The 27812-nt window shown below is 54.8% G+C and overlaps 1 protein-coding gene and 1 long non-coding RNA gene across 2 annotated transcripts; one reads left to right on the top strand and one right to left on the bottom strand.

Annotated features, from left to right (window-relative positions):
• Positions 1 to 25671, top strand: LOC144726632 (very low-density lipoprotein receptor-like). Its single transcript, XM_078605367.1, has 20 exons — positions 1 to 154; positions 329 to 448; positions 9489 to 9605; positions 10292 to 10420; positions 10652 to 11032; positions 11795 to 11920; positions 12949 to 13071; positions 13935 to 14054; positions 14903 to 15028; positions 15366 to 15540; positions 15912 to 16139; positions 16706 to 16824; positions 17464 to 17603; positions 18421 to 18562; positions 18745 to 18897; positions 19118 to 19246; positions 20152 to 20244; positions 20845 to 20916; positions 21651 to 21841; positions 22090 to 25671. Exons 1-20 carry the CDS (start codon positions 49 to 51, stop codon positions 22117 to 22119), a joined length of 2820 nt encoding a protein of 939 aa, XP_078461493.1. The 5' UTR covers positions 1 to 48; the 3' UTR covers positions 22120 to 25671.
• Positions 1505 to 5695, bottom strand: LOC144726633 (uncharacterized). The gene is made up of 3 exons (XR_013587317.1): positions 5318 to 5695; positions 3288 to 3441; positions 1505 to 1798 (listed from the first exon to the last, which is right to left on the bottom strand). It is a non-coding gene; the product is annotated as an uncharacterized LOC144726633 (long non-coding RNA).
• Positions 25672 to 27812: the final 2141 nt, after the last annotated feature.

Below are 27812 nucleotides of genomic sequence, written 5' to 3'. Positions count from 1 at the left end.
CCGCGACGCCGCCTCCCCACATCCGAGTCGCGACGTCCATGCGGAGCCATGACCCAGCGGAGCCCCCCGCACCGCCTCGCCGCGCAGCGCCGCCGCCTCCTCTCGCTCGGCCTCGTCGCGCTGCTCGCCGCCTCCCTCGCCTCCCTCGCCTCGGGTGAGGAGACGCGCAGACGATGGGTGGCGCTGGCTGGCGCCGTCGCGTCTCCGTTCGTACCTCCACCTCCCCCCCATTCATTATCGCACGCGTGCCGCGCGTCCCCGACTCCCTTGCGTGGTCCTCACGGTGCCCCCCCCCCTGTGCCCCCCACCCCCCGTGCCCCCCCCCCAGGCGAGTTTGCTCGCTGCGACCCGTCTCGCTTCCAGTGCCGCAATGGGCGCTGCGTGCCCGAGGCGTGGCGCTGCGACGGCGGCAACGACTGCGGGGACGGCAGCGACGAGACGGGATGCGGTGAGTTGGCGGTGAGGGCGGTGAGGGGGGTGAGGGTGGTGAGGGTGGTGGAGAGAGTGGCCCGTGGGGTGATGGCAATGGGGTTGAGGGTGAGCTGGTGGTGAGGGTTCGCGGTGTTGTTCAGGGGTCAAGGGTGAGCTGTTGGCAGTGAGGAGTGATGGGTGAGGGTGAGGTCTCTTTGAGTCGGAATGGGCTGCTTTGGATAGGGGTGAGTCGTGCCAGGGTGAGTGGGGGGTGTGGGTGTGGTCTCTCTCTCTGGGTTAGAATGTGAAGGGGAGCTGTTGGGGTGAGTTGCATGGTGAGGGTGAGTTGGTGAGATGGGGGTGAGTGAGTGGGGTGAGTAGCATGGTGAGTTGGTGAGATGGGGGGTGAGTGTGTGGGGTGAGTAGCATGGTGAGGGTGAGTTGGTGAGATGTGGGGTGAGTAGCATGGTGAGGGTGAGTTGGTGAGATGTGGGGTGAGTAGCATGGTGAGGGTGAGTTGGTGAGATGGGGCTGGGTGTGTGGGGTGAGTAGCATGGTGAGGGTGAGTTGGTGAGATGGGGGTGAGTGAGTGGGGTGAGTAGCATGGTGAGGGTGAGTTGGTGAGATGGGGGTGAGTGAGTGGGGTGAGTAGCATGGTGAGGGTGAGTTGGTGAGATGGGGCTAGTGAGTGGGGTGAGTTGCATGGTGAGGGTGAGTTGGTGAGATGGGTGTGAGTGTGTGTGGTGAGGAGCATGGTGAGTTGGTGAGATGGGGGTGAGTGTGTGGGGTGAGTAGCATGGTGAGGGTGAGTTGGTGAGATGAGGGTGAGTGAGTGGGGTGAGTAGCATGGTGAGGGTGAGTTGGTGAGATGGGGGTGAGTGTGTGTGGTGAGGAGCATGGTGAGTTGGTGAGATGGGGGTGAGTGAGTGGAGTGAGTTGCATGGTGAGGGTGAGTTGGTGAGATGAGGGTGAGTGAGTGGGGTGAGTAGCATGGTGATGGTGAGTTGGTGAGATGGGTGTGAGTGTGTGTGGTGAGGAGCATGGTGAGTTGGTGAGATGGGGGTGAGTGTGTGGGGGGAGTAGCATGGTGAGGGTGAGTTGGTGAGATGGGGGTGAGTGTGTGTGGTGAGTAGCATGGTGAGGGTGAGTTGGTGAGATGGGGGTGAGTGTGTGTGGTGAGTAGCATGGTGAGGGTGAGTTGGTGAGATGGGGGTGAGTGTGTGTGGTGAGTAGCATGGTGAGGATGAGCTTGTATATTGAGGTTACCTGTTGACGCTGGCAAGTCGCTCCAGTCTCGTGTGTTTTCACGTCAGGCTCGGTACACTGCTGATGAGACCCACAGGAGAGAAGCTCGCGTGGTTCGTGCCTCCATGTGCTGTTTGAGCATCTGAAAAAAAAGGGGGAACGCCTATTTTTTTTTATTTTCATCATTTCGTGAGTGACAAAAAAGGTCCTATATTTATGACTGCTCAACCCTAGCAATTCATACTTTGGTATTTTTAATTGCCTTTGTTAGTGTTCGCCTGTTTGCGTTCTCTGCTCTAACGCTGGTGGGATAAGTCCATAGAGAAGGCGGTCTCTCTGGTGTCGGGAAGTCCGTCTCAAAGACGCTGCATGTTCACCACAAGCATGTGTGGTTAATGCAAACTTGATTCCTTGGTGTTTGGATATCTTAACACCTGTGCGGTATTGCCAGCAAGGGGTAAAGCCTATTCTTCTTTTCATTAAATTAGCTTAACTCTAGGCAAATGCTGCTGCTGGAGAATATTTGATCGTGGTGGGGATTGACTAAAATATATTTAATTGCAGCGATGATGGCGTGAGTGTGGAGTTGAGTTTTTGTTTGGGCAGACATCCATTCATCCATTCATGCGCTGTGGGGAACGCGGTGACGTGGGTGTCGTGGTGGGGGCAGCTGGGGGCTGGTGGGGGGAGGGGCTGGTAGGGGGAGGGGAGGGGCTAGTGGGGGAAGGGGGGGGTCGCTCTGGCCAGTTTCCCGCGTTCGGCGTCTCACGTCAGTCGGGACACGGGGCTCGCTGATTGGCGCGGAGCTCAACAGCAGATGTGACGTGCCCGCTTGGGTGGCCAATGGTACGCGTGAGTGTGTCAAGGGCGTGGTCCCCCCGCGTGCGTCGCGCGCTTGGGGTAGTAGGGGCGGGGTGGGGGAGTTGAAGTTGAAGGGTGATGGGTCCAAGGTGATGGTGATGTGGGTTGTTGGTGATGGTGTGTGTTCGTGATGATTTGTGTTGTTGGTGATTGTTGATAATGGGTGAGCCTTCTGGAATGATGATGGTGAGCGTTCTGGATGATGATGAGCGTGCTGGATGATGGTGATCAGTGTTGTTGATAATGGTTGGTGATTGTGAGTGTTCTAGATAACGGTGTGGGTCCTGGGTAGACCTGCAAGGTGTGGATCTGATGTTTGTAGGAGGGGAACTTTCCCTCACATTTGTTCTAAATCTGTGGACTCTGTGGAACTTGTTGTCCTTTACCTCGTAACAGCCGAACCTGTGACCTCAGCGGTCACATAGCTACAGCCCTACGATGCCCTGACAATCACGGCCTCCGGGCCCGGTAACTCACAGACCGCACACACCGACGTCTCACGTGGCAGCTGACAATTGGCTCTCAACTCACGTGACGCACGCGCGAGTGCGTCTCTCTGTGAGCAACCTCTAATGTTCAACATCACCTGATTCGAACGTTGTTTGGCGAGGCACCCTTTGTGGCCCTACGTGAGCGAGGTTCCATTGCACAACCTCGACGGAGCACAGCTGGCTCGGAGCCGCCCACACAAATTTGACCATGGCAGGGTGGTGATGTGTTCTGAAGATGTATGCTGCTCTCACGTCTGCAGTCGAGCACCCAGTTCCTACCTCACTGCTGCGCCTGATAGAATGCAACGTACAGCAGCAGTCGGGGTGATTGGTGATCCAGCACGCGTTGCTTCACTCCAGTTACTCGTTCGCTCACCGGCGGCCAGTCACCTCCTCATCGCTCTTCTGTCGCCACGACCATGGTTACCGTGTCCTATGAACGTCACTCGTTGATTCCTTCACCCATGTTATGGACTTCGGTGTACCAGACTGACTGCTTTGTCGGTCACATACTGACGCTGTTCAGGTCACAAAAACAACAACACCACCACTCACCCATTCACTCACTGAACCATCACGCTGCAGGTGACATTACTCTTCGCTCGCACTGCTCTGCTTTAGATTTCCCTCCCATCGTCTCTCTTTTCCCACCAGCACAAATAATCACTATTCTCGGTCCAAGACACGAGTTCGTACACTTTTTCTAGCACAACGTTGGTTAGTGCTGCGTGTTGCTGTGAACGCGTGACGTTTTGGGCCTTTGCTTAGCAACTATGTTTCGAACACACGTAGAGGTGGACACCGCTGTGTCCATTGGCCACGTGACTGGAGCTCAAGGTGTGGCATTGTTTCGTGGAGTCTCTATTAATAACCACCCTGGGTGAGTGGTGATCATAGGGGGTTCAAGTCCAAGCAAGGAGGTTTCACTCTTTGAGTGACGGCGGCTGATGGAGGAAATGTTGCTGCAGGGCAGAGTGGGGCCACGACGCAGCCACTCCCCAAAACTTTTCCCCAGGACCGCCCCTACTTGCAGACCAATGCCCCAATTATAGAGCAGGTGCCCAAGTCCGCCTTGTGTCGCACTAGGACAGCCGTGCCACTGATGCCCCCCTTTTCAAATGTTGAGATGATCGGATGTGATGTAAAGCGCCCTTCTGAGATGCCCACGCGTATAGGAAGGGGCTGGGGGGCGGGGTGGCTCTATCAAAAACAAAATAATGTTTTTACATCTGCCCACCCGAACTCTCTCCCCATGTCCTGCAAACTCTGCACCTGTGCATCTCTGCGGAAGCTTCAATTCAGCCACCGTTAGTTCATGAGCCCAGACCGATATCTCTCACATGAGGTAGCACGGCTTTAGTGGTGCAAATGTCTTAATGTGGCAAATAACCATTTGAGATGAGTGGCCGTGTAAATCAATGTTTGCCTTAGGTGGTACCACTCACTGCTCTGGCCCATGGACGAGCAGCAGCAGTGTCGCTGATAATTCCCTAGGTAGGGCGTTTGCTGCTGGTTCGTTATCCCTGCACCGCGTCACATTGCGTACGTACAGCTGCCATCGTTAGTCCGCGTGTTTACCCAGGGAAAGCCTCGTCTCAGTCTCAAAACTCCGTTTTTTAGCAGGGTTCCTGTTTGCTTCTCACAGATTAATACTTTATTTTATTTTATCGACCATGGTGGTGATGATGGGTCGGCCCCAGGGGGAGCCATTTATACATCACAAAATGCATCGTATAAGTTTACAAGTTGCACCTTATAGATACATAACATTTTGGCACTTTCGTGTGAAGGCGATGTTAAACCCTCGCCAGGTGTAACACTCCGTGTGGAGATGGCGAGTGTTGTCACTCCGCCGTGTTGTATTCTTGTGGTGCGGCGTTCCAGTTGCGATGCCGCTGATCATTCTTGAGATTCCCATCCTCCATTCCGCGTGCCACACGGGACTGGGGCGGTCAGTGGTGGTGGGACAAGTGATGGTGGAAGTGCAATGGTTAAGCGCACTGCTCTCCTAATCCGGCATCCCCGAGTTCGATTCCCGTTCATGCCCAATAACAGTGGCGAATGTCCCGGGCCACTCGGTCAACTTGGCCTTAAAAGTTAGTACCTTAAGCGGTGTGTAAAAACATCAGCACTGGGGAGACAAAGGCGGCCACGCGTGGTGTTGGCCACCCATGCCTCATAGGTGCACTGTGCCAGTCTGTCTAAGTGCTTGCTAACAGCACTTGCCCCAACAATCTGTTAAGGCTATACGGGGGATCTTTGTCTTTTAGAGGTGGCCGTGGGAATCCGCAAGCGCTGCATTAATGTACCTGGCGACGAGTTGCGCAACCCCACAAGTGCCGCGTGTGTAGCAGAGGCTGGGGCTGTCGCCCCCCCCCCACGTGCTCGTCGGTGTGCGTCATCTCGCGTGGGGCGTGCCCGCTGCTGCCCGGCCCCGCCCCATTGCCGGTGGTGTGTTGCGTCGAGGCCAATCGGCGGAGGGCCCGGGAGTGGTGCGGGGGGCCGGCCGAGTGACGACGCGGCGCTGCGCCCTCTCTCCCAGCTCCGCCCCAATGCCCCTGCCCTCACCACAGCGGCTTCCGCTGTGGCGGGGCTGGGTCGTAGTAGGGGAGTAGTAGGGGAAATAGGCATTTGCATGGGACGGTTGAGCTGTTTAAAAAAAGTCAAAGCTCTTTATTCCCCTCCGTCCTTCGGTGCCCCCCCCCATACCCCGCCCCTCAAAATCCCAAGCACGTGAAGAATGTATGAATGATGCGAGACATGTTTAGAGACTTGTATGGATAAAACCTTATTCTGAACAATAATACCGATACATTACTCACGACGTGACTGCTGCATTCGTAACCATGCGCAAAATAGCAGGATGCTTCAAGTTGCCACACCAGTTGTCCAACAGTGCTTTTCCTAAGGATAGACCTCGCCGCCGCCATAGTAACGTGGACTTCACACCACTGACTTCAAGGCTGTATTTTGAGAGATTAAACCACCGGTCAGAATGGCGGATATCACTGGCTTGTGAGACATATTTAGGACGTCCAGTATATATTCACCGCATTCCAGATCCAAACAATGCACCTCGTGGCTTTGACATTCCTCCTCGAAGACAAGTGTAACCAACTGCGTCACAACATCAACAGGCCAATGCGCACATCGCCTTCATGAATGGGAAATTCAAGACGAGCCTCAGTAGTGCGATTGTGGCCATGTAACCCAAACTACGGACTACAGATCGAACCACCATTGTTGTTGTCTGTGCTCCTTCAACGGAGGAGGGATAGCAAACCTACACGAATTGCCAGGCAGACCTCGACATTAGCCTTTAGCTCCTGAACATGTCGCCACAGGCAAGAATAGAAGAGCAAATAATGATTTCTCGCTCGCAGTTGGTGTCCGGCCCCACCTGTTCTCGGGACGTGGGTGAGTGTGCATTCCTCGTTGTGAAATGGCTCTCCAGTGACGGCATTCTCCGTGGCAGTTGTCCTTATCGGTCCCGCAAGTGGGACCGACTTTCCACCCCGTGTGGCCTTAAATCACCCCCAAGCCTCCTTCCGCTCTATTTGCCCTGGACGCCGGAAAAAAGATGCGCATTGCTGCCCTAAAATTGGGAAGCACACCACCTTCCCATGCGATTACAAGCTACACAAACGGGACTATATATGTCCATTCTTTCTTGTGTCCCTGGACATTAAACATTTTATAGTCAATTTTGCACAACCCCATTTCGGATTGCATCATTTCGGTAGCGTTGGCTTCAACACGAGCAAAACTCTGTACCGGTTTCTGACACTCGGTGTCTCATTATCAGCAGACTCAGGCTTTGATGATGAGAGAGATGGGGGTGGGCAGGGTTTTGAGGTGAGGGTCTCAGGTCACTGTTTAGAAAGGTAAAGGTGCAGACCTGCAACTTTTTGCTCGCACCACAGCGCGCGGAAGGGCCTTCTCTAGAGAGGAGCCCCTCGTCGAGTTGTATTTGACCGAACCCCTCCATGTTGAACCGGGGCATCTTGGAAGAGGTTTGGAGTACCCACATTTTACCCCACCACACGTTACTTACCGACCGTAGACAGTAGTGAACCCGTTTATACTGCTGGGTGGTGGACAGAGGCGGGGCGGGGGAAATTTGATAAACTTGTGCCACTGTTTGAACGACCTCCGGACTGCAAGTCCAGTGAGTGTTGCTGACCATGATGACACCACGACAGCTCCAGTGTTTATTTTGATTGGGCCGTTCATTGACGGCAGCGCACGCTACACGTGATCAACCATGTGGTGGGGGCCGAGCGGGTGGGGCGGCACCTGCATGATGGTGGGATTGCAGCACTGGCTGTAAGTCATGCGGCTGAGTTGTTTTTGTTGAAGGCAGGAATCGGTGAGATCAATTGTCAACTTTGAACTTTTGGGGCCCAGATTTTCTCAACTGCGTTCGTATGGTTGTGACTCGGCTCCATGCACACAGGTGGTGGCCGTGACTTTAAAGTCACTGCCTCCCAACTCGTTTTTATAAAACAAAGAAGCAGACGGTTGTCCTACTGCCGGCCTGGTGGGCCGCCCAGCAGTAGAGCGAGCAGCTCGCAATCTCAAGGCTGCGGAGGAGTTTGTATCTTGGTTGGAGATGGTTAACTCAGCACATGGTTGCCTCCCTATGGACTCAATATAATGATCACTACTGTGTTGGGAAAATCAACGTCAGCGTTTGTAATAAAGGAATTTCCACCACTACTGCAGGACTGTAAACAGGATATGGAGCGCCAATGCTGCAATGCTCATTTAAACAGGACAATCATTGACTTTTGCCATTGAAAAATAAAGTATATTTATTTACACAACCAATCAGCATTGTGGGAAGCCATAATTTTTGTAGCAAAGGGTTTTAAAGTAAGAAAACTCTAGACGGATTTCGCCACCCGTTTATCGGCAACTTGATAGTGCCGGTACAACTTTATTGCAGACAATTTGTGTGCAATAAACGCCGGTGAATTTGAGCTGATGTTGCATGGTGGCCTCTGCCAGTATGAACGGCCTTATTGTGGTAAGAGAATAGCACACGCGTTATATTGCAAGACAAAAACAACAACAATCCCACTGTGATGTATTAGGACTTGTGTGCGTGCGCATCTCAGTTAACCCATGGCACTTGGGTCTATCCTGTGACCCGCCTGTCAGCAGAGCGAGATCCATCCACGCTTCACGTGATGGTCTCAAAGTTCATCATAGCCTGGCACGAACATTGCAGAGACATTGCTGCCAGTTTGTGGCGGATAGCTGCTGTTGTTCCTGCAGCTGCTGCTGTTGTTGTTGTACTTGTGAGTGGGTGGTTGACGTGATTAGTGGATTCCTCTACAAACCCAACCACCTGAGTTCCATTCCCGCATATAGCATCAGTGGCAAGTATATTAAACCGAATATGGGCCTCTACTAGGTTGACATGGCTTCAAATGAGTACCTGCGTTCAGCGTGGTGTGTACCACCACGCTGAACGCGAAGACGAAGGCGGACGGACGTAGTGCTGCACATCACTTCCCTCGTGTGCTGTGCCAGACTTTGTAAGTGTCACTCGATAATATGATTTGCCTCACGAGTCTCTTTATGGGCTATGCAGGGAATGTTTTGAGATATTTGCATGACTCACTCTCAAAACACACACACGGGGATTTATTGTGTGCCGTGGCACTTGTAGAGTTTGCCTGGAGCACGGTGCGGTGTGGCGTGAGCGCGCCTCGGCCAATGGGATCCTGGCAGGTGGTGGTGGCGATGCTGGTGGGTGATGACGGGGTGGGGGGTGGGGGCTGGGCCCTGCCCCACCACCTTCCTCTGCCATAGCCTTGACCATTCCGAGGGCTGCTTCCGTGACGAGCAAAGCGAAGTCGATGAACGCCCGAGGAGTCGCCGAACCCAGTGTTTACAGTTGGTGGTTGTGCAAGGCCGCAATTTGAACGGAACACAAAATGATTCCTCCTTCTTGCCCCACACTGACTGCCCCCCCTCCACATCCTATTGTCGGCCACACGGCATTCTGGGAGCGTGTCTCATCGGCAGCATTAATGGTTCAAGCAATCTGATGAGACAATGAATGGACCGGTGTCCAGCATTCAGTCGGGCTTGTATTGAACCATGCTGGTGAACTGCCCGATCTTTATAGGTTTAGGACCCCCTCTATCTCTGATAGAAATTGGTCCAAGTTCAACACATAGTTGCATGATACATAACGCAAATAAATCATTCGTATCGTTCTGGAGAATATAAGTAGCAAAAATAATTAACTTGTCCTAACTCGGAAGGTTTACAGAGTGCTGGATCATCGAACTGACTGCTGCCTCATCACATTGCACGGTGGATTTATATGGTGGTGACATCTGAGTGCGTGGTGCTGAGTTGGAGTTGAGAGTACGTGGTGTTGATGGTGGTGGTGATGGCGTTCGTGGTGATGGGGCACCATGATGGTGGTGGTGATGGTGGTGTCGTCATCGTGTGTGGGAGCAGGACCTTGCAGGAAGGATCAGTTCAGCTGCGCCGATGGGATGTGCATCAACCGCAGGTGGCGTTGCGACGGGCGGCCCGACTGCCCCGACAGCTCGGACGAGAGCCCGGCCGAGTGCGGTGAGGCCTCCCTCCCCTCACGCCATTGCCACCAGTCACGGTCGTACCAGCTTGGCCTGGGGACCACGCGGGCGTGTGACCCCCTGTCCCTGTTGGCACATGTGTGTGTGTAAATGTGTGGATGGGGAGCGGTGGCGCAGCGGTTTGCATGCTACGCTACAAACCCGGTGACCCGAGTTAAATTCCCACTCGCGGCCAACACAAGTGACGGTTATCTGAACTGGTCCTGGGCCTCCCCTCGGTCGCCTCAGCCTGAAATTAGTATCTGGTGCGACGTGTATAAACATCGCCACTAGAAGACAAAGGCTGCCGGGCATGGTGCTGGCCATTCGCCCCCTCGTGTGCCGTGCCAGCCTTCATAGGTTTAGAGTATTTGGTTGCTTATAAATTTACACGTGATAAGCCACTTTGCGCTATCATTTGTGGCCAGGTCGCTTCTTGAAAAAGAGCTACATAGCTCAGTGTGCCTTACCTGGTAAAATAAAAAACAGTAATACAAAAAATAGGTGCTTTTCGCAAACAGACTTGCTCCAATAGTCTGTTAAGGCTATACGGTTGATCTTGGTCTGTGTGTGGACCTGATTGTGTGACTCAACTGTGTGTGGTATGCGCGTGTAGCCGTGTGGTCATGTGGTTGTATGCGTGACTATGGTTGTGACCCACGGCTGTGTGTGTGTTTGTGGCAGGCTTGCGCTCTTGCGCATCTGATGAGTTTGACTGCGGTAGAAACGTGACGTCTCAGCGCTGCATCCAGCACAGCTGGGTGTGCGACGGAGACCGCGATTGCGAGAGCGGGGAGGACGAGCAGGGCTGTGGTGAGGCCCACCCCAGCACACGGGGGTCCATGACCCCCACTCTCAGCGGTGCTCACACTCAAGGCCACCATCCTTGTTCTCCTTGCGTCATCGGAAAGGATTTCGGCATATTTACAATTATGAGAGCGATGGCGGTAGCACCAGCGCTTTGGCCGCTTGTTGCAGAAGTTCTCGCTTACAATCCGGTCAGCCGCCCTTCTTAATACTTGTGACCACCCCCCCCTCCCACAGCCCCCGTGGTGTGTGCAGAGCACGAGGTCACGTGCCGCAGCGGCAAGTGCGTGGACGAGAAGTTCGCGTGCGACGGCGACGACGACTGCGGCGACGGCACGGACGAGGAGGGCTGCCCCACGGTGCCGCCGTGTGCCGCCGGCTCGCTGGCGTGCCCGTCCGACCCGGCCATGTGCGTGCCGCCGATGCTGCAGTGCGACGGGCATGCCGACTGCCCCGGCGGCGAGGATGAGGCGGACGAGCGCTGCCCCGGTGAGGGCCGCCTGGACCCCAGCTGCAGGAGCAATGCGTTTCGCTGCCGCTCGGGCCACTGCGTGCACGAGGGTTGGCGCTGCGACGGGGACCCCGACTGCGACGACGGGTCTGACGAGGAGGGATGCAGTGAGTGCCCGCACACCCCATTTCCTCCCCCCCACTCATGAGTCCTCACTCCCGATGCGGTCATGACTAAGGTTGTTAATGTCGCACCCAAAAACGTCTCGAGCAGCAAAAGCCGACGCGTTGACCTTGTTGGCTGAGGTGAAGGCGGCTGCCACAGCAGCCGTGTAACGGTTTAGCGCGCTGGATGCAGAGATCGTCGGAATCAATTCTGTCTCCTGACGCGGAAGTCAAAACAACGGTGCGAGTTTCTTAAATCCCCCCCCCTCCACTTCTGTTCTTCCAGCAGTAGCATAAAGGCTGGGCCACAATCACAGTTTAGTCGAACGGCAGGTCACGTGTGGTGAGGTAAAGTGTGGGTATGCCCACCACTTCCTGAGCCGTCTGGTCGGCGTGGAAGAGTAGCCAGATACCTTTTGTAGAGCCCACTCTCGTAGAGGGCCTTCTACCAGCCGTGGCACTAGCAAGCAAGTGCAGGGCGGCACCTTTACCTTCGTACTGAGGTGACTTGGGCCGTCGTGCGGATTGTACGTTTGCGAGTGGCCAATGGTTGCTTTCATTACTCACATCCCACTGGAATTGATTACCAGTTCCTGACTTTCAGAATCGGTGACCGATTTGGAGAGTTGTTCACTGGTTACCTGTGAACAACCCTAGTCACGACTCGCGTAACTGAGCGAGGTAAACGGCGTCGGCGAAGGCACGCGAATCTCAATCCGTACCGCCTCCATCCCCTCCCTCCTCTCTCTTCCGTCCGTCGAACAGAGGTGGAGGCTTGCGGTGCGAACCAGCTGCGCTGCACGGACGGGTCGTGCGTGCCCGGTAGCAGCCAGTGCGACGGCTTCAGGGACTGCCACGATGGCTCCGACGAACACGACTGCAACAACACGGGTTAGAGTGCGAGCATGCGTGCGTGCGTGCATGCGTGCGGCGCTTCCTTGCCTCAATACTGTTGTTGTTTTTGGAAAAAGTGCCGTTAGCGAGCACCTGTGAAGGTCAATATGGTGTATGAGGGGGTGGGTGGCCAACACCAAACCGGGGAATGTTTTGCTCACCATTGCTGATGTATCCATCGGGTACTTATTTAAGGCTGAGTCGACCTAGGGGAGGCCCGGGGCTGGGTTCAAATATTAATCACCGATGTTAGCCGCGAGCGGTAATTGAACTCGGGTCGCCGAGTTCGTAGCGCAGTGCGCTAACCGCTCCACACAACGCGCACACAACGCGCACACAACGCGCACACAACGCGCACACAACGCGCACACAACGCGCACACAACGCGCACACAACGCGCACACAACGCGCACACAACGCGCACACAACGCGCACACAACGCGCACACAACGCGCACACAACGCGCACACAACGCGCACACAACGCGCACACAACGCGCACACAACGCGCACACAACGCGCACACAACGCGCACACAACGCGCACACAACGCGCACACAACGCGCACACAACGCGCACACAACGCGCACACAATGCACAACACACACTCGCTTATGTGAAGCCTCAACACAGCAGCACCTCGACCATTCAATTCAATGGAATTGATGAAAGTTACGCATGATACTTCCTGCTCTGTTGATAGTTAACCAGCCGGGTGGCAGCTCAGCTTAAGAGCAAACCTTGCCATTGCAAGTTCAAATCCTGATTGGGGCGGTGGACTCAGCACATCATCCATCCAGAGTCAATAAACTTGAATACCAATTTGTGGGGAGTGCATCGTGGTTGTCCTATAGGTAGACTTGCCCATGCCATAGGAATGTGGACATTTTAATATTTGGCTCTACAGGGTCGTAAACAGGAGATGAGCACCAACGCCTCAACAATCGTTCGAGCGGGAAGTCACTTTGCGTGTTGCTTCGTGTGGTAACACTGGACTAATTATGCACCTGCTTCTGCCGCCTATAGCCGTGGACTGCACGGGCCCCGGCTGGTTCCGCTGCCGCTCTGGCGAGTGCCTGCAGGACCGTCAAGTGTGCGACGGGACGAGAGACTGCCACGACTGGTCGGACGAGCCGCTCAGCCTGTGCAGTGCGTTCCCACACGGCACCCCACACCACCCCCCCACATCTCCCCTATGTCTCCCTCTCAACGGTGCGAGCTCTTACCCCCTCTGTTCATCAAAATCAAGATGCCACCACCACCACACCTCTTCGCCACCAATGCGTTCCACTCCTCCCGCCAGATCCCGCAGCTGCTGCTGCACAATCAACACTGCCCTGGCCTTAGATTCACAAAGATTCACATAAGACTCGCACGGAGGCCCATGGACTCGCACAGAGACACACCGAGACCCATAGAGCTATCCCGACGGTCTCCAACTATATGCTCTTAGAAGTCTTCTCGACTTGTGGAGACCACTCCAATGCTGGTCTCAGCAATCGGCTCCACGCACCCTGCAATACGGCCCACCCAACGCAACCGTTTTACGTCTCATCATAGCTTTGGCACTCACCTGCCCCGCGGACCTCTGCTTTGATTATCCTGCCTTGACACGGAACCCTCAGCATCCGTCTCGGACACCTGTGCTCCGTAGCCCACAACTCTTTTGGAGCTGCTTGGGTAGGGTCAATTCAGACTCACTGTTTTTCTCTTCCACAGTGGTTCCCATGGCCCCTCACAAACTTGTGCTGCTAAAGCAATGCACCTCTTGAGCTCTTTCTCACAGCCCCCCATCTGCATTATGGACTCTACTGCTTGATTATGCGCAGTTCCTCTACCACCTACACCTTATCTCCTCCTACCGAGACCAGAGTTAAAAGGAAGTGCTAGTCTGGAGTGTGTGTGCACGCTCACAGCAGTTTCCCCAACAGTCTGTAAAGGCTATATGGGGGGGATCTTGGTCTTTGTGTGGCACGGATGGCAACTGACGTCCGCCCGTGTTTGTGCTGCAGATGTGAACGAGTGCGCCACCACCAACGGAGGCTGCTCGCATACATGCTGGGACCGGCCGCTAGGCTTCGAGTGTGGCTGCCCCGCGGGATACGAACTCCTGGACGAGTACACGTGCGGAGGTGAGCCGGCGATCGCAAACTCGTCCCCCGCCATAGCTCACCCCGCCCCTCCTCTGCACAACGCCGGTCACATGTACAAATGCTTGTAACCACTATAACTTGGAGCGCGTTCATGCAGCGAACATACCACCCAATCAACAAGTTGATATAGATACATCAGTAAGTGGTGGGCACCCCCGCCATGTATATATTGATGTTGAACTTTTTTTTGTTCTGTACTTAACCAACTGTGCTAATGTAAATGTAGAACGCACCCGGGCTGTAACGGCTGCGTGCGAGTGAGTTTTAATCAGAGGCTTAGACGAGCCCGAGACTGGTGGCATAGTCTCGTGGATGTGTGTGTGGAGGAGATTGTTCCGTGTTGAACCGGTTACCCTATTGATGGGTTGCACCTCTGAGTAGCACAGTTGGCTACATACGGTGCAAAATAAGTTCAGCATACATACATAACTTTGTGAACGGAGAGCATAGTTATTGTTTTTGAGGAAAGCAATCGTTGTTGAGGGGCCATGTTTTTTAATTTGTACGTCTGTAGCTCATGGGTGGCTCAGCTGTGGAGTGAGCGGCTCGCAGTCCGAAGGTGGCAAGTTCATGACTCATGCTATCATTCCTCCAGAGGTAGATTCAATCAATACCACTTTATGAGGAAGTCAACAAGTGGTTTCTTGACTTCTACACCTGTCCAATAGGAATGCAGAATTTCCACCAACTGGCTCAATCATGACTGTAAAGCAGGAGATGAGCAATCTGTTATTGCTCTCACGTGAGCAGGAAATCTCCTTGGCTTTGAGATAATGGACACCCAGCCTGACGAGCCATGCTGCTGCTGTGCGTGCCGGCCCCAACAGACACGGACGAGTGCAAGCAGCCCGGCGTTTGCAGCCAGCTGTGCATCAACTATAAGGGCGGATACAAGTGCGATTGCTACGAGGGATACACCATGGACCCTGCCACGCAGGCCTGCAAGGCCACTGGTGAGTGTTCCTCCCCCAGTCTTCAGCGTGCTGCCCCCTTCTGGATAAATGAGCGTTAAACATCGTCAAATGTTGTTTTGGGAAACCTTGCGTTTCAAAGTAAACTTGAGGTTTTTTTTATTGGTGAACGTGAAATAATTGGTTAGTTTCACTGCAATTTTTTATTGTGTCGCCATTGCAAAGCAGCGAGGGGTGGTCTGTGTTGGTTGCGCCCTTACCTCATAACGGTCGTGCGTTAAGCGTGTCCAGGGGGTCTACTGACACGAGAGCAGCAAATGCGTCGGTGCACGTCTCGCTTTCGCGCATAACATCGTGTGCCGCGTGTGTGTGTGTGCAGAGCACCAAAAGACCTACCTGATCTTCGCAAACCAGCGTGACGTCCGCCGCGTAGACCTGCACACGCGCAGCTACAAGCAGCTCATCTCGCGCACGCGCAACACTGTCGCCGTAGCCGTCGAGATCACGGCCAACCGCATCTACTGGTCTGACCTGGGCCAGAAGCAAGTTTACAGGTGTGGCCTAGCGCGGAGAGGGGGTCCTCCATACCCGTGTGAGTGAGTGGGTGAGTGGGTGAGCGAGTGGGGAAATGAGCAGGTGAGTGAGTGGGTGGGTTTGTGACCGAGTGAGTGAGTTGGTGAGCAAGTGGGGAAATGAGCAGGTGAGTGTGCGAATGAGTAAGCGAGTGGGTGGATGGGTGGGTGGGCGAGTGAGAGGGGTTACGAGCGGGTGAATGAGTGTGAGCGCATGAGTGGGTGGGCAGGGGAATGAGTGGCCGAGGTGAGTCAGCGAGCGAGCGATTGGGCAGCACGTTGGCATCGTGCGTTGTCGATTGTGGACACCGCGTGTGATGCTCTCTCTGTGCCTCTCTCCCTTCCCCGTACAGCGCACTAATGGATGAGGCGCATGATTCCACGCGCCACACCAGCGTGCTGGGCGAGGCGCCTGTCTTTGTTGAGGGCATCGCCATCGACTGGGTGCACGGGAACCTCTACTGGACCGACTCGAAAGCCAAAACCGTTGCCGTGGCCAAACCCGACGGCTCCCGGCGCCGCACGCTCTTCGGTCAAGGGTTGAGCGAGCCCCGTGCCATCGCCGTGGACCCGCTGAGCGGGTGAGCAGGCGGCACACCACCCCCCTCACCCTGTCCGTCTGTCCGTCCGTCTGTCCGTTTTGGCAGTTCACTAGCGTTGAGACACTGAATGTCAAAAGCTTCACTTGTGTAAAACCCATATTGCTAAAATTCTGCATTTGCCAGAAGACCGTGTGGCTAATGGGATGTGTCAAAAATATTTTAACGTGGAGAGACAGATATGGAATGGTATTACCTACTCAAATTTCTGTATCTATAATATTTGGTTTGAATATCCATTAGTGGTTGAGCGAGCAGTTTGCAATCGGAAGGGCATGAGTTTAAATCCTGGTTGGGGTGGCTGCCTCGGCCCACCATCCCTATAGGATAGATCAAATAGGGACCACTTTGTGAGGAAGTCAACAGGGGTTGTCCTTTGGATTGACTCTGATGAGATGTAACATTTTTTATTTTTTTATTTACATGTAAGGACAGGTATGGGAAGGAGGTAGCACATTGCTTCGTTATTGTTACTCGTGTGCTAGCGGTGCGACTCATTGCGCCGCCTTCACCGGTGCTAACCTCCACGTCGCCGCTCTCCCGATCAGGTTCGTCTACTGGTCCGACTGGGGTCAGCCGGCTAAGATCGAGAAGGCCGGCATGAACGGCGTAAGCCGCCAGGTCATCGTGTCGAAGGACATCGAGTGGCCCAATGGCATCACGCTCGGTGAGTCTCGCCCAAACGAACAACCGCCCACTTCGCCGATTGGCGCGCTCACACAGCCGGCAAGAACCGCCCGTGCAAAGCAAGCGTGAAGGCTGCGTCACCACTGATCGGGAATATCATTATTATTTCCTGGCTGCTTCCCATTGCCCCGCAACGCAAGGCTTTCTTTTACATAGTTTCTGCCTGTTGTGATTATGATTATAAGAGCCATGGGTTAAAGAGACGATGGTGGGAATTCCATAGTGGAGCAGTGCCAGGGAAAGAAGCAGAAGAGAGAAGTGCTGTGACTTGCAATGTGTTTCGGTGGGTCGGTGGGGTGGAGTGGAGTGGGTGGGGTGGGGTGAGTAGGTGGGTGGTGACCTGCAGTGTAGTGCTTGAACACAGTCTGGTGGATGAGACGAAAGCAAGTCTGGTAGACCGAGTCCTTAATGTGGGTTGAGGAATCAATGATTGAAGTTCACGGGAACGGTAGCCATGGTAGTAGCTATAGAAGAGCGATTTAGGAGTCGAACCGACTGCTGGCAAATTAACGAGGGACTTGGAGCGTGGGGTTGAGGGTAAACCTACGCCGGTGAGAATGAGGAACAATCGTTGCCGGTGTTTCCGTGCTCACCCTCGCGACCCCTCTCGACCGTGCAGACCTGGTGAACAAGCGTCTGTACTGGGTGGACTCAAAGCTGCGCACGCTGTCCAGCGTGAACCTGGCCGGGGGCGAGAGGCACGAGGTGATGCACCAGACGGACGCGCTCCACCACCCCTTCGCCATCGCCATCTTCGAGGTGAGGGCGCCGCTCACTGCGGAGGTCTTGGGACACTTGGCGTTTATGGTCCAAACCCCCCCCAGCTAAACGCACAAACACACACAACTCGTAGTGTTGTGCGCACCACCGCAGCATGTATAACACGCTCGAGCTGTAACCCCGGGTCCTGTTACCGTTAACCTGGTCCGAGAAACCGAGTTCTGTAAACCGGTTCCTGTAAATCACCGGGTTCTCCGGTTTTCCCCTCTACATTTAAAATCAACATGCGTGTAGCGTATTTGGCTGTTATACATTCCCATATCATAAGCCACTGTTGGGCTATCATTTGTGGTTAGGTTGCTTCTGAAAAAGAGCTATATAGCTCAGCGGGCCTTACCTGGTAAGCTAAAGTTGTTTAGTTCAAAACATTTAAATAGTATAGTGTAAGTTGAGTTTGTAACGGCTGTGCATGCTGTACGAGTGAATATTAATTAGAGGCTTAGATAAGCCGGAGACTAATGGTGTAGTCTCGTGTGTCAGGGAGGTATCGGTCTCGGGACGCTAAAACTGTTAAATTGTCAATGCGTCTGTGCGTGGCGTGTGGTAGTGCAGTGGTCATCACCCTGCACTACAAACACGGCGATACCAGTTCAATTTCCGCTCATGACCACTAACGGCGAATATTTTAACAATTTCTGGGCCTCCCCTAGGTCGGCTCAGCCTTAATCGAGTAGCTGGTGCGGTGACAAATGTGGCCGAACATGGTTATGGCCACCCCCTCATGTGACGTGCTAATAGCACTTACCCTAACAATCGTTTAATGGCTGTACGGGGGATCTTTGTATTTGTGGCGCAGGACAAGGTGTATTGGGCTGACGGGGAGAAGGAAGCCATCTACAGCGCTGACAAGCACACGGGGAGCGGCATTTCCTCCGTGGTAGAGGACCTGCACAGCCCCCAGGACCTGCTCGTTTACCACCCCCTGCTGCAGCCAAACGGTACAACGTGCGCTCTGCCACCCCCTGCTGTGCTATCCCCTGCTGTTCCATCCCCAGCCGTGCTCTTCCATGCTGCGCCATCGCACACAGCTCGTCGCACACACGCACGCGTGCGCGTATGCATCTCCCCCCTCCCCCTTGACTCATGCCCACCCCCCGCGCTGTCACTCCTCGGTTTGCAGGCACGGACTGGTGCAGCACAGCGCCGCTCCCGAACGGCGGCTGCGCATACCTGTGCCTGCCGGCGCCGCACATCACCGCCGGGTCGCCGCGGTTCACGTGCGCGTGCCCCGATGGGGAGTTCCTCGCAAACGACGGCCGCGGTTGCAGCAAAGGTGAGCGTGGGGGTAGGGAGGGACCCAGGGCGCGGGGCCGGGGTTCGTCCGCAAACGCGACGGTCGCACCGCCCCCCTCGTGGGCACCGTCTCGGCCTGGATGGGCGATCGCAAGCCGCACCCGGACCCCCCACGGTCCGGTTTCGTCAAGGCGACGGGAGGGGCGTCTTTGTCAGGGGGCGTCGCTCACTCCACGTTACCGCTTTCGCGCCTCTCGTAGACCGCCCCCCTGTCGTTGTGATGACAACCGGACCAAAGGACGTCACGAGTCGGGAGCCACAGCGGACAAGCCCACGGCCCGCGACCGCCTCGTCCTCCACCACGACCACCAGGACCACCACGATGTCAGGTACAAACTCAATTTCCCTCAAATCACTCGCTGCCTGTATACCAGACAGCCGGGGTTGGAGTGAGCGAGTGTGAGCGTGCGAGTGTGCAAGGGTATTTTGTGGGAGTGGGTGCGATGTGAGTGGGAGGTGTGTGTGAGAGTGTAAGGGTGCATGTAGGGAGTGGTAGTGCAACTGTTAGCGCGTTGCGCTACGAATCTGGCGACCCGAGTTCCATTCCCGCACACCGGTGACAATTATCTGAACCGGTCCTGGGTCTCCCCTAGGTTGACTCGGTCTCAAATGAGTACTTTTCCATGAGGGAGACAAAGGCGGCCAGGCATGGTGCTCGCCACCCACTGCCTCGTGTGCCGTGTCGGCCTTCATATGTGCTCGCGAACAGCACTTGCCCCAACAGTCTGTAAAGGCTATACGGGGGAACTTTTTCTTTCTGCATGTGTGTTTAGTGTGCGTGAGATGTGTGTGTGAGTGGGTGCGAGTGTGCATGTTGTTAGCGCATTGTATTACGAACCTCACGACCCGAGTTTGATTTTCGCCCTCTGGGCCAACATCGGTGACGAAATATCTAAACTGGTCCTGGGCCTCCCTTCGGTCAACTTGGCCATAAATAAGTACCTGCTGCGGAGGCGGCAAAAATACTCAGATTGAAGCGGCCGTACACGGACCTGGCAACCCACCCCCCCCTCGTGTGCCGTGATAGCCTTAATAGGTGCTGACCAACGGCACTTGCGCCAACAGTCTCTTAAAGGCTACACGGGGTATTTTTGTGTGATAGGTACCGGTGGTGGTTGGGGTGGGGACATGGGGTAAGTGCGAGGGAGGGGCCGGGGCAGCTGTGACTCGCCTGCTTACGTCTCGTGAGCTGTACACGTGTCGCCCTGCTCACCATCGCGCTGCCCTCCCACAGACCGCCCGGCTGCCGTGACGACGGATGACGCGACTCGGCAGCACCAGCGGACGAGCACGGCGCCCGCGACCTCCCCCACCGCGACCAACTCCCGTACGAGCCCCTTCCTCTGGCTTTTAGTCACTCGCTGCCTGTAAACCGGTTCAAATCCAGCAGGCTGCCCTGATTAATACCACGGTGGTGTCGTATTTACCGGAAAAATACTACATCGCTATCCGCTTCGCTCACGGTGGACATAAAAAATCCTGTGAAGTCGTTCAGAAAGAGTAGTCGAGCATTGTGTGCCGGCCGGCGTCACGGTCTAAATTTTACCAGAATAAAAAAAAAATACCGCTAATTACTCAATTTGGAAACGCATGGCAACAATGTACTCCTACTGAGAAACCGCTGTTGACTGTGGCTGTAAGACACAGCAGCTCCTTCCTTTGGACGTTAAAAGATCCCCATGACACCATTCGAAAATAATAGTAGCCCATTATTTCAGCCGTCACGATCCAAATTTGTCCAATAAAAAAAAGACACCGCAAACGACTTACTTCTGCCACACACCCAGTCGGAGTTGAATGGCGTCTGGATGTTGGATTCAGTGTGTCGTCGGATCATCAGTGCTGCCGTTCGGCAGCTGGATTGACCTTCGCGATCATCGCGTTGTGGCCCCCTTGATCCGACTGTCCCCTGTGTGTCGCGTTGCAGATATGCTGGCTCGGAAGGAGGAGGCCTCAACGTCTGTGGTGCCCGTGGCACTGGGGATCACCATCCCTATTGGTGAGCCCCCCCCCACTCCGACCCCACACCCCACACTCCACACTCGGTGTTTTATGGTGAAGTGAGTGGCTGGGCGATTCTGGGGGCCCACTGGATGGAGCTGGCGATGGCGAGAGTCTGGGTTCAAGTTGGGCTTTTACATTCGCGTTCTTCTGTCACTGGTAGCTGCATGACTAAAAGTCCGTTTCCGGTTTACCGCACGGACAAAAACGTCTCGAGCAGTAACCACGTCGCGTTTAGCTCGTTAGGTAACAAACGAATGCAGCTGCGACAGCGGTGTAATGGTCGGTCAGCAGTGCACTGGGCTTACAATCCAGAGGTCGCCGGTTTCAGTCCATCTCCTGGCAGCACAGCACTTGCCTGATGATGCTGGTTGTAACCACCAGGGAAACATTACGTACCCATTTGTTCACTGCGTGTGGATCACTAACACAACCAGTGGTGCTGCTGAAGCAGCAATCAACCGGCATGTTTGTTCATCACTTGACAGCTTTATTCATTGGCTATCGGGTTGAGGAAGGTGCACGAGACACACATTTGACTTGCGCTGCGATCTGACCCAAAAGTCAGTTATGAATCATTAAAATATCTTTATTTGGTATTTCCACTTAAATTTGGCAGCAAGCCGTCTGGGTGTGAAGGGCAGGTGCGGTGGGGTTTGGGTGACACTGTGTGACCCCATGTGACGTCGCGTGTTCATGTCCCCCCCCCCCCACCGTGCTTGCCGTTTGCAGTGCTGCTGCTGCTGTTGGCAGCAAGTGCAGTGATGCTGTGGCGTAGCTGGAAGCGGCGTAGTGCCAAAAGCATTCACTTTGAGAACCCGGTTTACCGCAAAACCACGGAGGAGCAGGAGGAGGAGGAGCGAGAGATGAGCTTTGGCATGACTCGCAACGGCTCCGTGAGCAGCGCCCACTCCTACACGCCGGTACGGAACACTCCCACACGCCGGTAACGAAACACTTTGTGCTCACTACTGCGTGACGAGATTTCTCTTTTGTTCGTTTTCATTGTACAGGAGACTCGATTATCCACACTAGTGACGGGGAGGTTGGCCGCGGATAATCGAGAGTCGACTGAACTTTGTTTCACGTTGTCGCGCCACATCTGACCTCGTGTGGTTGTTGAGGTTTTTTTTTTTCCCTGACACATTTATTCGTCCGTATGTGTTTGCAGATTGTGCAGGTCCACGTAGAAGAGGACTAATGTCGGAAACTTTGGGGGGAGAACAACAGAAACGAAAAAGCCCCACGAATATACATTTACAACCAGAGGACCAGTGAGCTTCACTGCAGTCACCCAGGAGGGGTCTGATTCTCTCTCTCCTCTCTCCGGCACCTCCCCCTGGCTTCTCTCCCAAGCAGGTGTGGGTGGGGGGCTTCTGGGGGTGGGCAGGGGGGGTGCACAGATCCTGTGGAGTTTGTTACAAGTCGCCCTTAATTGCGTCCGAAATTCCGAAACGCCCTGGGTTGAGGAAGGTGTTTCTTCAATTGTGCTAATTGCGCAATTTAAGTTCTCATTCTGCCATTCGCCCCTCGCTGTAATGAGGGAGTGGGCGGTTGAAGCTGCTCATCAAACCTACGGTGCCAACGTCTCCTCCATCAATGAAGTCAACCCTGCTTTCTGGGAAAGGCCACAACACAAGCTACCTTGCCAAGGTTTCGCCATATTTCTACGGCAATCGGAGAGCGGGCTGCGTCGTGACCATTCTGAGACTCTTGACGTGCGGCCGCCTTTCACGGGGTCTGGGCACTCTTGTCGCGCACCACCGCTCCCCAGAAACTTTACGTTTGAGGCATTGCGGCCCTCACCACACATATTCTGTTTTTTTTTCTAACCACTACGTGGCCAAGTTCAGCCAAAGAGTTCTCAAGGCCGTCACACGCCAACGACTAACAGGCGGCGGCGGGGGCATGGACGCAATCCGGGCGGAGTGGCGGTCGGGTCGGACCGTTAAACGAGAAGCCTTCCAACGGGTAACGTTGCTGTCCACGGCCACGTTAGTTTGATGACCTCATCAATGTCGACCGGGGGCGGGGGGAAGGAGGGGGGGGTGATATTTTGCATAAGCGCTTTGGTTTGAATGAATCGCTCCTGAAGGAGGAGGGGGGGAGCACCATTGTTTACAGATTTGAGGGTAGGGAAATCGATCGTTGCTTTATAAACCCGTGGGCGTGTTGATGCACGGGCGAGCAGGCAGGTGAGGTGGGGGATGAGGTGGGAGGGGAGGTCACATCGCCGACGTCTGTAAGCAGGCAGCGTGCCCGAGAGCCAAGAAGGTTCTCCTCGTCCGAGTCAGTCTGTCTGCGGAGTGGTTTTGACGACGCCCGGGAGAGTCGGAATCCGGGAGCTGCGTGTATGTGACAGCCGCTGCTCTAATCGTGCATAGCACAGACTGTACCATCAAGACAACGAAACAGCCTTAATATTATAAACACGGGCAGATGACTGCAAGCAAAGCCCGAATGTTTGTAACGTGGCCAGTTTACTGCGGTGACGATTGTGTTGTGTGTTGCGTGCATGGTGAATCGGTTGGACTGTGCTTGGATCAGCTTATTTATTCTTGGTATTGTGTGTATATGTGTATGTATGTCTGGCTTTGTACAAACAAAACAATACTCCGTCTTCTGTAAATTTGAGCCATCCGTGATGAATGTCGGTTAATCGACACGTGTTTGTAACTAGTTTTCTGTACATATGTATAAAATGCTACGTGTGTGGGACAGAACAATTGCCCAACACGCATTGTATTGTGATGACCTACTGTAGTAACTGGCCGGGAGTAAAGATGGCACGGGGATAAGCACCCTGTGCCTTCTTAGCGGCGGCAGGATTTCAAGACGGTTTTTTTTTGTGGTTCTTTATCGTTGCTTTTTCAGATCTTTGTTTTTCCTGTTTTTAAACTGGCATCAATCAACTCGGGGCCAGGGGCGGCAGTGGGCCACATCGGTAGAACGTCAGGGGTGCCGTGGCGCCGCGATGTCACTTTGGAACGGCAGCAGCGTCGGGAACCCATCACGATGGCCACCGGCGCCGTTTTGGTGAACGCAAGAAACGGCACAAAGTGGCCTCTTGCTCATAGAAGCACACTCGATCCTGTGACACTACCAGCCACATTTCGGTTGAGGGTTGAACGTGAAGTCCGTGGGCTTTTCCAGCAAAAAAGCCCATCGAGGTGGGGTCAACACCCCGAGCTCTCGGTTGCGCCACCAAATCGTTCTCAATCGCACGCGATCGTGGACGAGTCTGGTAGCAGAGACGTCCACTCTGGGGGCTCGTTAGCCATTGTGTCACACGGCACCGAGTCGCGTAGCCGACGGCTTCCGGTGTGGATCTGCCCGTTTGGAGTTTTTTTTATATTTACGGCGTGGGTGCGTGCGTGATTTGTTGCAGAATTGTAAATAATAATTGCAAAAGAATCTCAAGGACTCACGAATGCCTTTCCAGCCAGGCCTCGCCTCGCTCGTGATGACGCAACTGTTGTGACAGTCGTCGCAACCGACCAACTGGGCCAAACGCGTGTCGCTAAAACCCTCAGGAGCTGCTGTGCACGGTCGGTGCGTCAACGAACCTCATAAATCGGCGCGGCAGGCAGAGCTTCGTCAGGGTAATTCTGCCGCGCCGCCGAAGGGCTCTCGGTTCTTGGCGTCGCCGGGCTGGGTGACCGCGCGCACTCAGGAGCCAGGCGTAACGCGACCACGAGCTTTAAAAAAATCGACTGCGTCCGTCCTTGCTCGGTCTTACTACCTCCCGTGTGCTTTCCGCCACGGTGGAATATCCTCGCGCCAGAGAGAGGAGCTTGTGCCTGGGGCAGGGGGGGGGGGAGAGATAGTTTTGTCCACGGCAGCAACCTCGTTCAGTATCCCTCGCCCATGCGTTCCTTATCTGCAGCGTTTGCTGGGTATTATATCCGTCCGTCACGCGTTGCCGCGACCAATGCTTTCCTACCACCGCTCGCGTGCAATAGCCATGCTGAGAAGCGGCTCCGAAAAGTTGTCACGGGTTCGATCGTTTCCACGAAACGCCACGTTCGCGCGGTGGTTCGCGTGGTGGTCCGCGGAAATTCTTGACCGTGATCTGCAGATATGGCTGGGGAACTCCCACTGCGTTTTCTATCGAGCCGTAATTAGTGACATCTGTATATGCGTTATATAAGTTCAGACTTTTATTTCAACTGGTTGCCAATTTTGTATATTTGTCACTTCGTTGCCAAAATGATTGGGGGGTTCTATTTAAGTTTATGTCCGTTGTACGCGTTTGTAAATCGGCCGAATGGGATCTTGCACTTAATGATGGGTATCACGTGCCATGGTCACTGGCGAGCTGCAGCGGCGGCGCACGAGGCTGCATGCGGCGCTATGGGGGGGGGGGGGGGTTCGGTGCACCCCGAACCCCCCCCCCTCTTGTCGTTGCATTGCTGCTGACTGTGGCTCCGCTCGTACTCGCTCGCACGCACACATTTGGGCAGCAGCCTGGGTAAAACCAGCGGCGGCGTCGCCGTCGGCGTCTTTGTGGAGCTGCGTTGCAGCGAGTGAAAAAAACCCATCCCCCGTGGGGCGCCTCGGGTTCGTGTGATGTTGCCACCATCACGTGTGCGCGTGTGTCTCGGGGTCAGGGAAATCCGTCTATGCTCTGGCTGCATTTGCCTCAGCCCATGAAACAAAATAAGTGATGGCATATGCAATCGGCGTCTCCGTCTCAGAGGTTACTGTGTGCAAATTACTTGCCTAATTTGTCCAAATAAATGCCGGAATGCAACTCTTCGCGCATGCTGAGGTTCTTCATGAATTGCAGAGTGGTGTGGGTGCAGTGCTGCTGATGTGTGAGATGGGAGTGGTGAGTTGTGAGTGTGGAACTGTGATGCATCGTGAGATGAGAGTGGTGAGTGTGAGTCTGTGGTGCTGTGTGAGATGGGAGTGGTGAGTGTGAGTCTGTGGTGCTGCGTGAAATGGGAGTGGTGAGTGTGAGTCTGTGATACTGTGTGAGATGGGAGTGGTGAGTCTGTGGTGCTGCGTGAGATGGGAGTGGTGAGTGTGGTGCTGTGTGAGATGGGGGTGGTGAGTGTGGGTCTGTGGTGCTGTGTGAGATGGGAGTGGTGAGTGCGGTGCTGTGTGAGATGAGAGTGGTGAGTGTGGTGCTGTGTGAGAGGGGAGTGGTGAGTGTGGGTCTGTGGTGCTGGGTGAGATGAGAGTGGTGAGTGTGGGTCTGTGGTGCTGTGTGAGATGAGAGTGGTGAGTGTGGGTCTGTGGTGCTGTGTGTGATGGGAGTGGTGAGTGTGGTTCTGTGGTGCTGCGTGAGATGGGAGTGGTGAGTGTGAGTCTGTGGTGCTGTGTGAGATGAGAGTGGTGAGTGTGGGTCTGTGGTGTTGTGTGAGATGGGAGTGGTGAGTGTGAGTCTGTGGTGCTGCGTGAGATGGGAGTGGTGATTGTGATTCTGTGGTGCTGTGTGAGATGAGAGTGGTGATTGTGGTGCTGTGTGAGATGGGAGTGGTGAGTGTGAGTCTGGTGCTGTGTGAGATGGGAGTGGTGAGTGTGAGTCTGGTGGTGTGTGAGATGGGAGTGGTGAGTGTGAGTCTGTGGGGCTGTGTGAGATGGGAGTGGTGAGTGTGGTTTGGTGGTGCTGTGTGAGAGGGGAGTGGTGAGTGTGGGTCTGTGGTGCTGTGTGAGATGGGAGTGGTGAGTCTTAGTCTCTGGTGCTGTGTGAGATGAGAGTGGTGAGTGTGGGTCTGTGATGCTGTGTGAGATGAGAGTGGTGAGTGTGGGTCTGTGGTGCTGTGTGAGATGGGAGTAGTGAGTTTGGGTCGGTGGTGCTGTGTGAGATGGGAGTGGTGAGTGTGGGTCTGTGGTGCTGTGTGAGATGGGAGTGGTGAGTGTGGGTCTGTGGTGCTGTGTGAGATGGGAGTGGTGAGTGTGGGTCTCTGGTGCTGTGTGAGATGAGAGTGGTGAGTGTGGGTCTGTGATGCTGTGTGAGATGAGAGTGGTGAGTGTGGGTCTGTGGTGCTGTGTGAGATGGGAGTAGTGAGTTTGGGTCGGTGGTGCTGTGTGAGATGGGAGTGGTGAGTGTGGGTCTGTGGTGCTGTGTGAGATGGGAGTGGTGAGTGTGGGTCTCTGGTGCTGTGTGAAATGAGAGTGGTGAGTGTGGGTCTGTGATGCTGTGTGAGATGAGAGTGGTGAGTGGGTCTGTGGTGCTGTGTGAGATGGGAGTAGTGAGTTTGGGTCGGTGGTGCTGTGTGAGATGGGGGTGGTGAGTGTGGGTCTGTGGTGCTGTGTGAGATGGGGGTGGTGAGTGTGGGTCTGTGATGCTGTGTGAGATGGGGGTGGTGAGTGTGGGTCTGTGGTGCTGTGTGAGATGGGAGTGGTGAGTGTGGGTCTGTGGTGCTGTGTGAGATGGGAGTAGTGAGTTTGGGTCGGTGGTGCTGTGTGAGATGGGGGTGGTGAGTGTGGGTCTGTGGTGCTGTGTGAGATGGGGGTGGTGAGTGTGGGTCTGTGGTGCTGTGTGAGATGGGAGTGGTGAGTGTGGGTCTGTGGTGTTGCTATGTGATATGAGAGTGGTGAGTGTGGGTCAGTGGTCCTGTGTGAGATGGGAGTGGTGAGTGTGGGTCGGTGGTGCTGTGTGAGATGGGAGTTGTGAGTGTGGGTCGGTGGTGCTGTGTGAGATGAGAGTGGTGAGTGTGGGTCTGTGGTGCTGTGTGAGATGGGAGTGATGAGTGTGGATCTGTGGTGCTGTGTGAGATGGGGGTGGTGAGTGTGGGTCTGTGGTGCTGTGTGAGATGGGGGTGGTGAGTGTGGTTCTGTGGTGTTGCTGCGTGAGATGGGAGTGGTGAGTGTGGGTCTGTGATGCTGTGTGAGATGGGGGTGGTGAGTGTAGGTCTGTGGCGCTGTGTGAGATGGGAGTGGTGA

Source organism: Lampetra planeri, chromosome 24 (genome assembly GCF_965212315.1).
Source record: "Lampetra planeri chromosome 24, kcLamPlan1.2.h2, whole genome shotgun sequence".
Taxonomy (NCBI): Eukaryota; Metazoa; Chordata; class Hyperoartia; order Petromyzontiformes; family Petromyzontidae; genus Lampetra; species Lampetra planeri.
The sequence above is the reverse complement of the archived record's forward strand: the minus strand, read 5'-3'. Positions and strand labels throughout refer to the sequence as shown.

What these genes read in the sequence shown, in the direction of transcription:
- LOC144726632 (XM_078605367.1), top strand. Translation starts at nt 49, where the DNA reads ATGACCCAGCGGAGCCCCCCGCACCGCCTCGCCGCGCAGCGCCGCCGC. An exon ending in CAGCGACGAGACGGGATGCG is followed by an intron (nt 449 to 9,488) that starts GTGAGTTGGCGG and finishes GTGTGGGAGCAG; the next exon opens with GACCTTGCAGGAAGGATCAG. An exon ending in CCCCCTGCTGCAGCCAAACG is followed by an intron (nt 18,563 to 18,744) that starts GTACAACGTGCG and finishes CTCGGTTTGCAG; the next exon opens with GCACGGACTGGTGCAGCACA.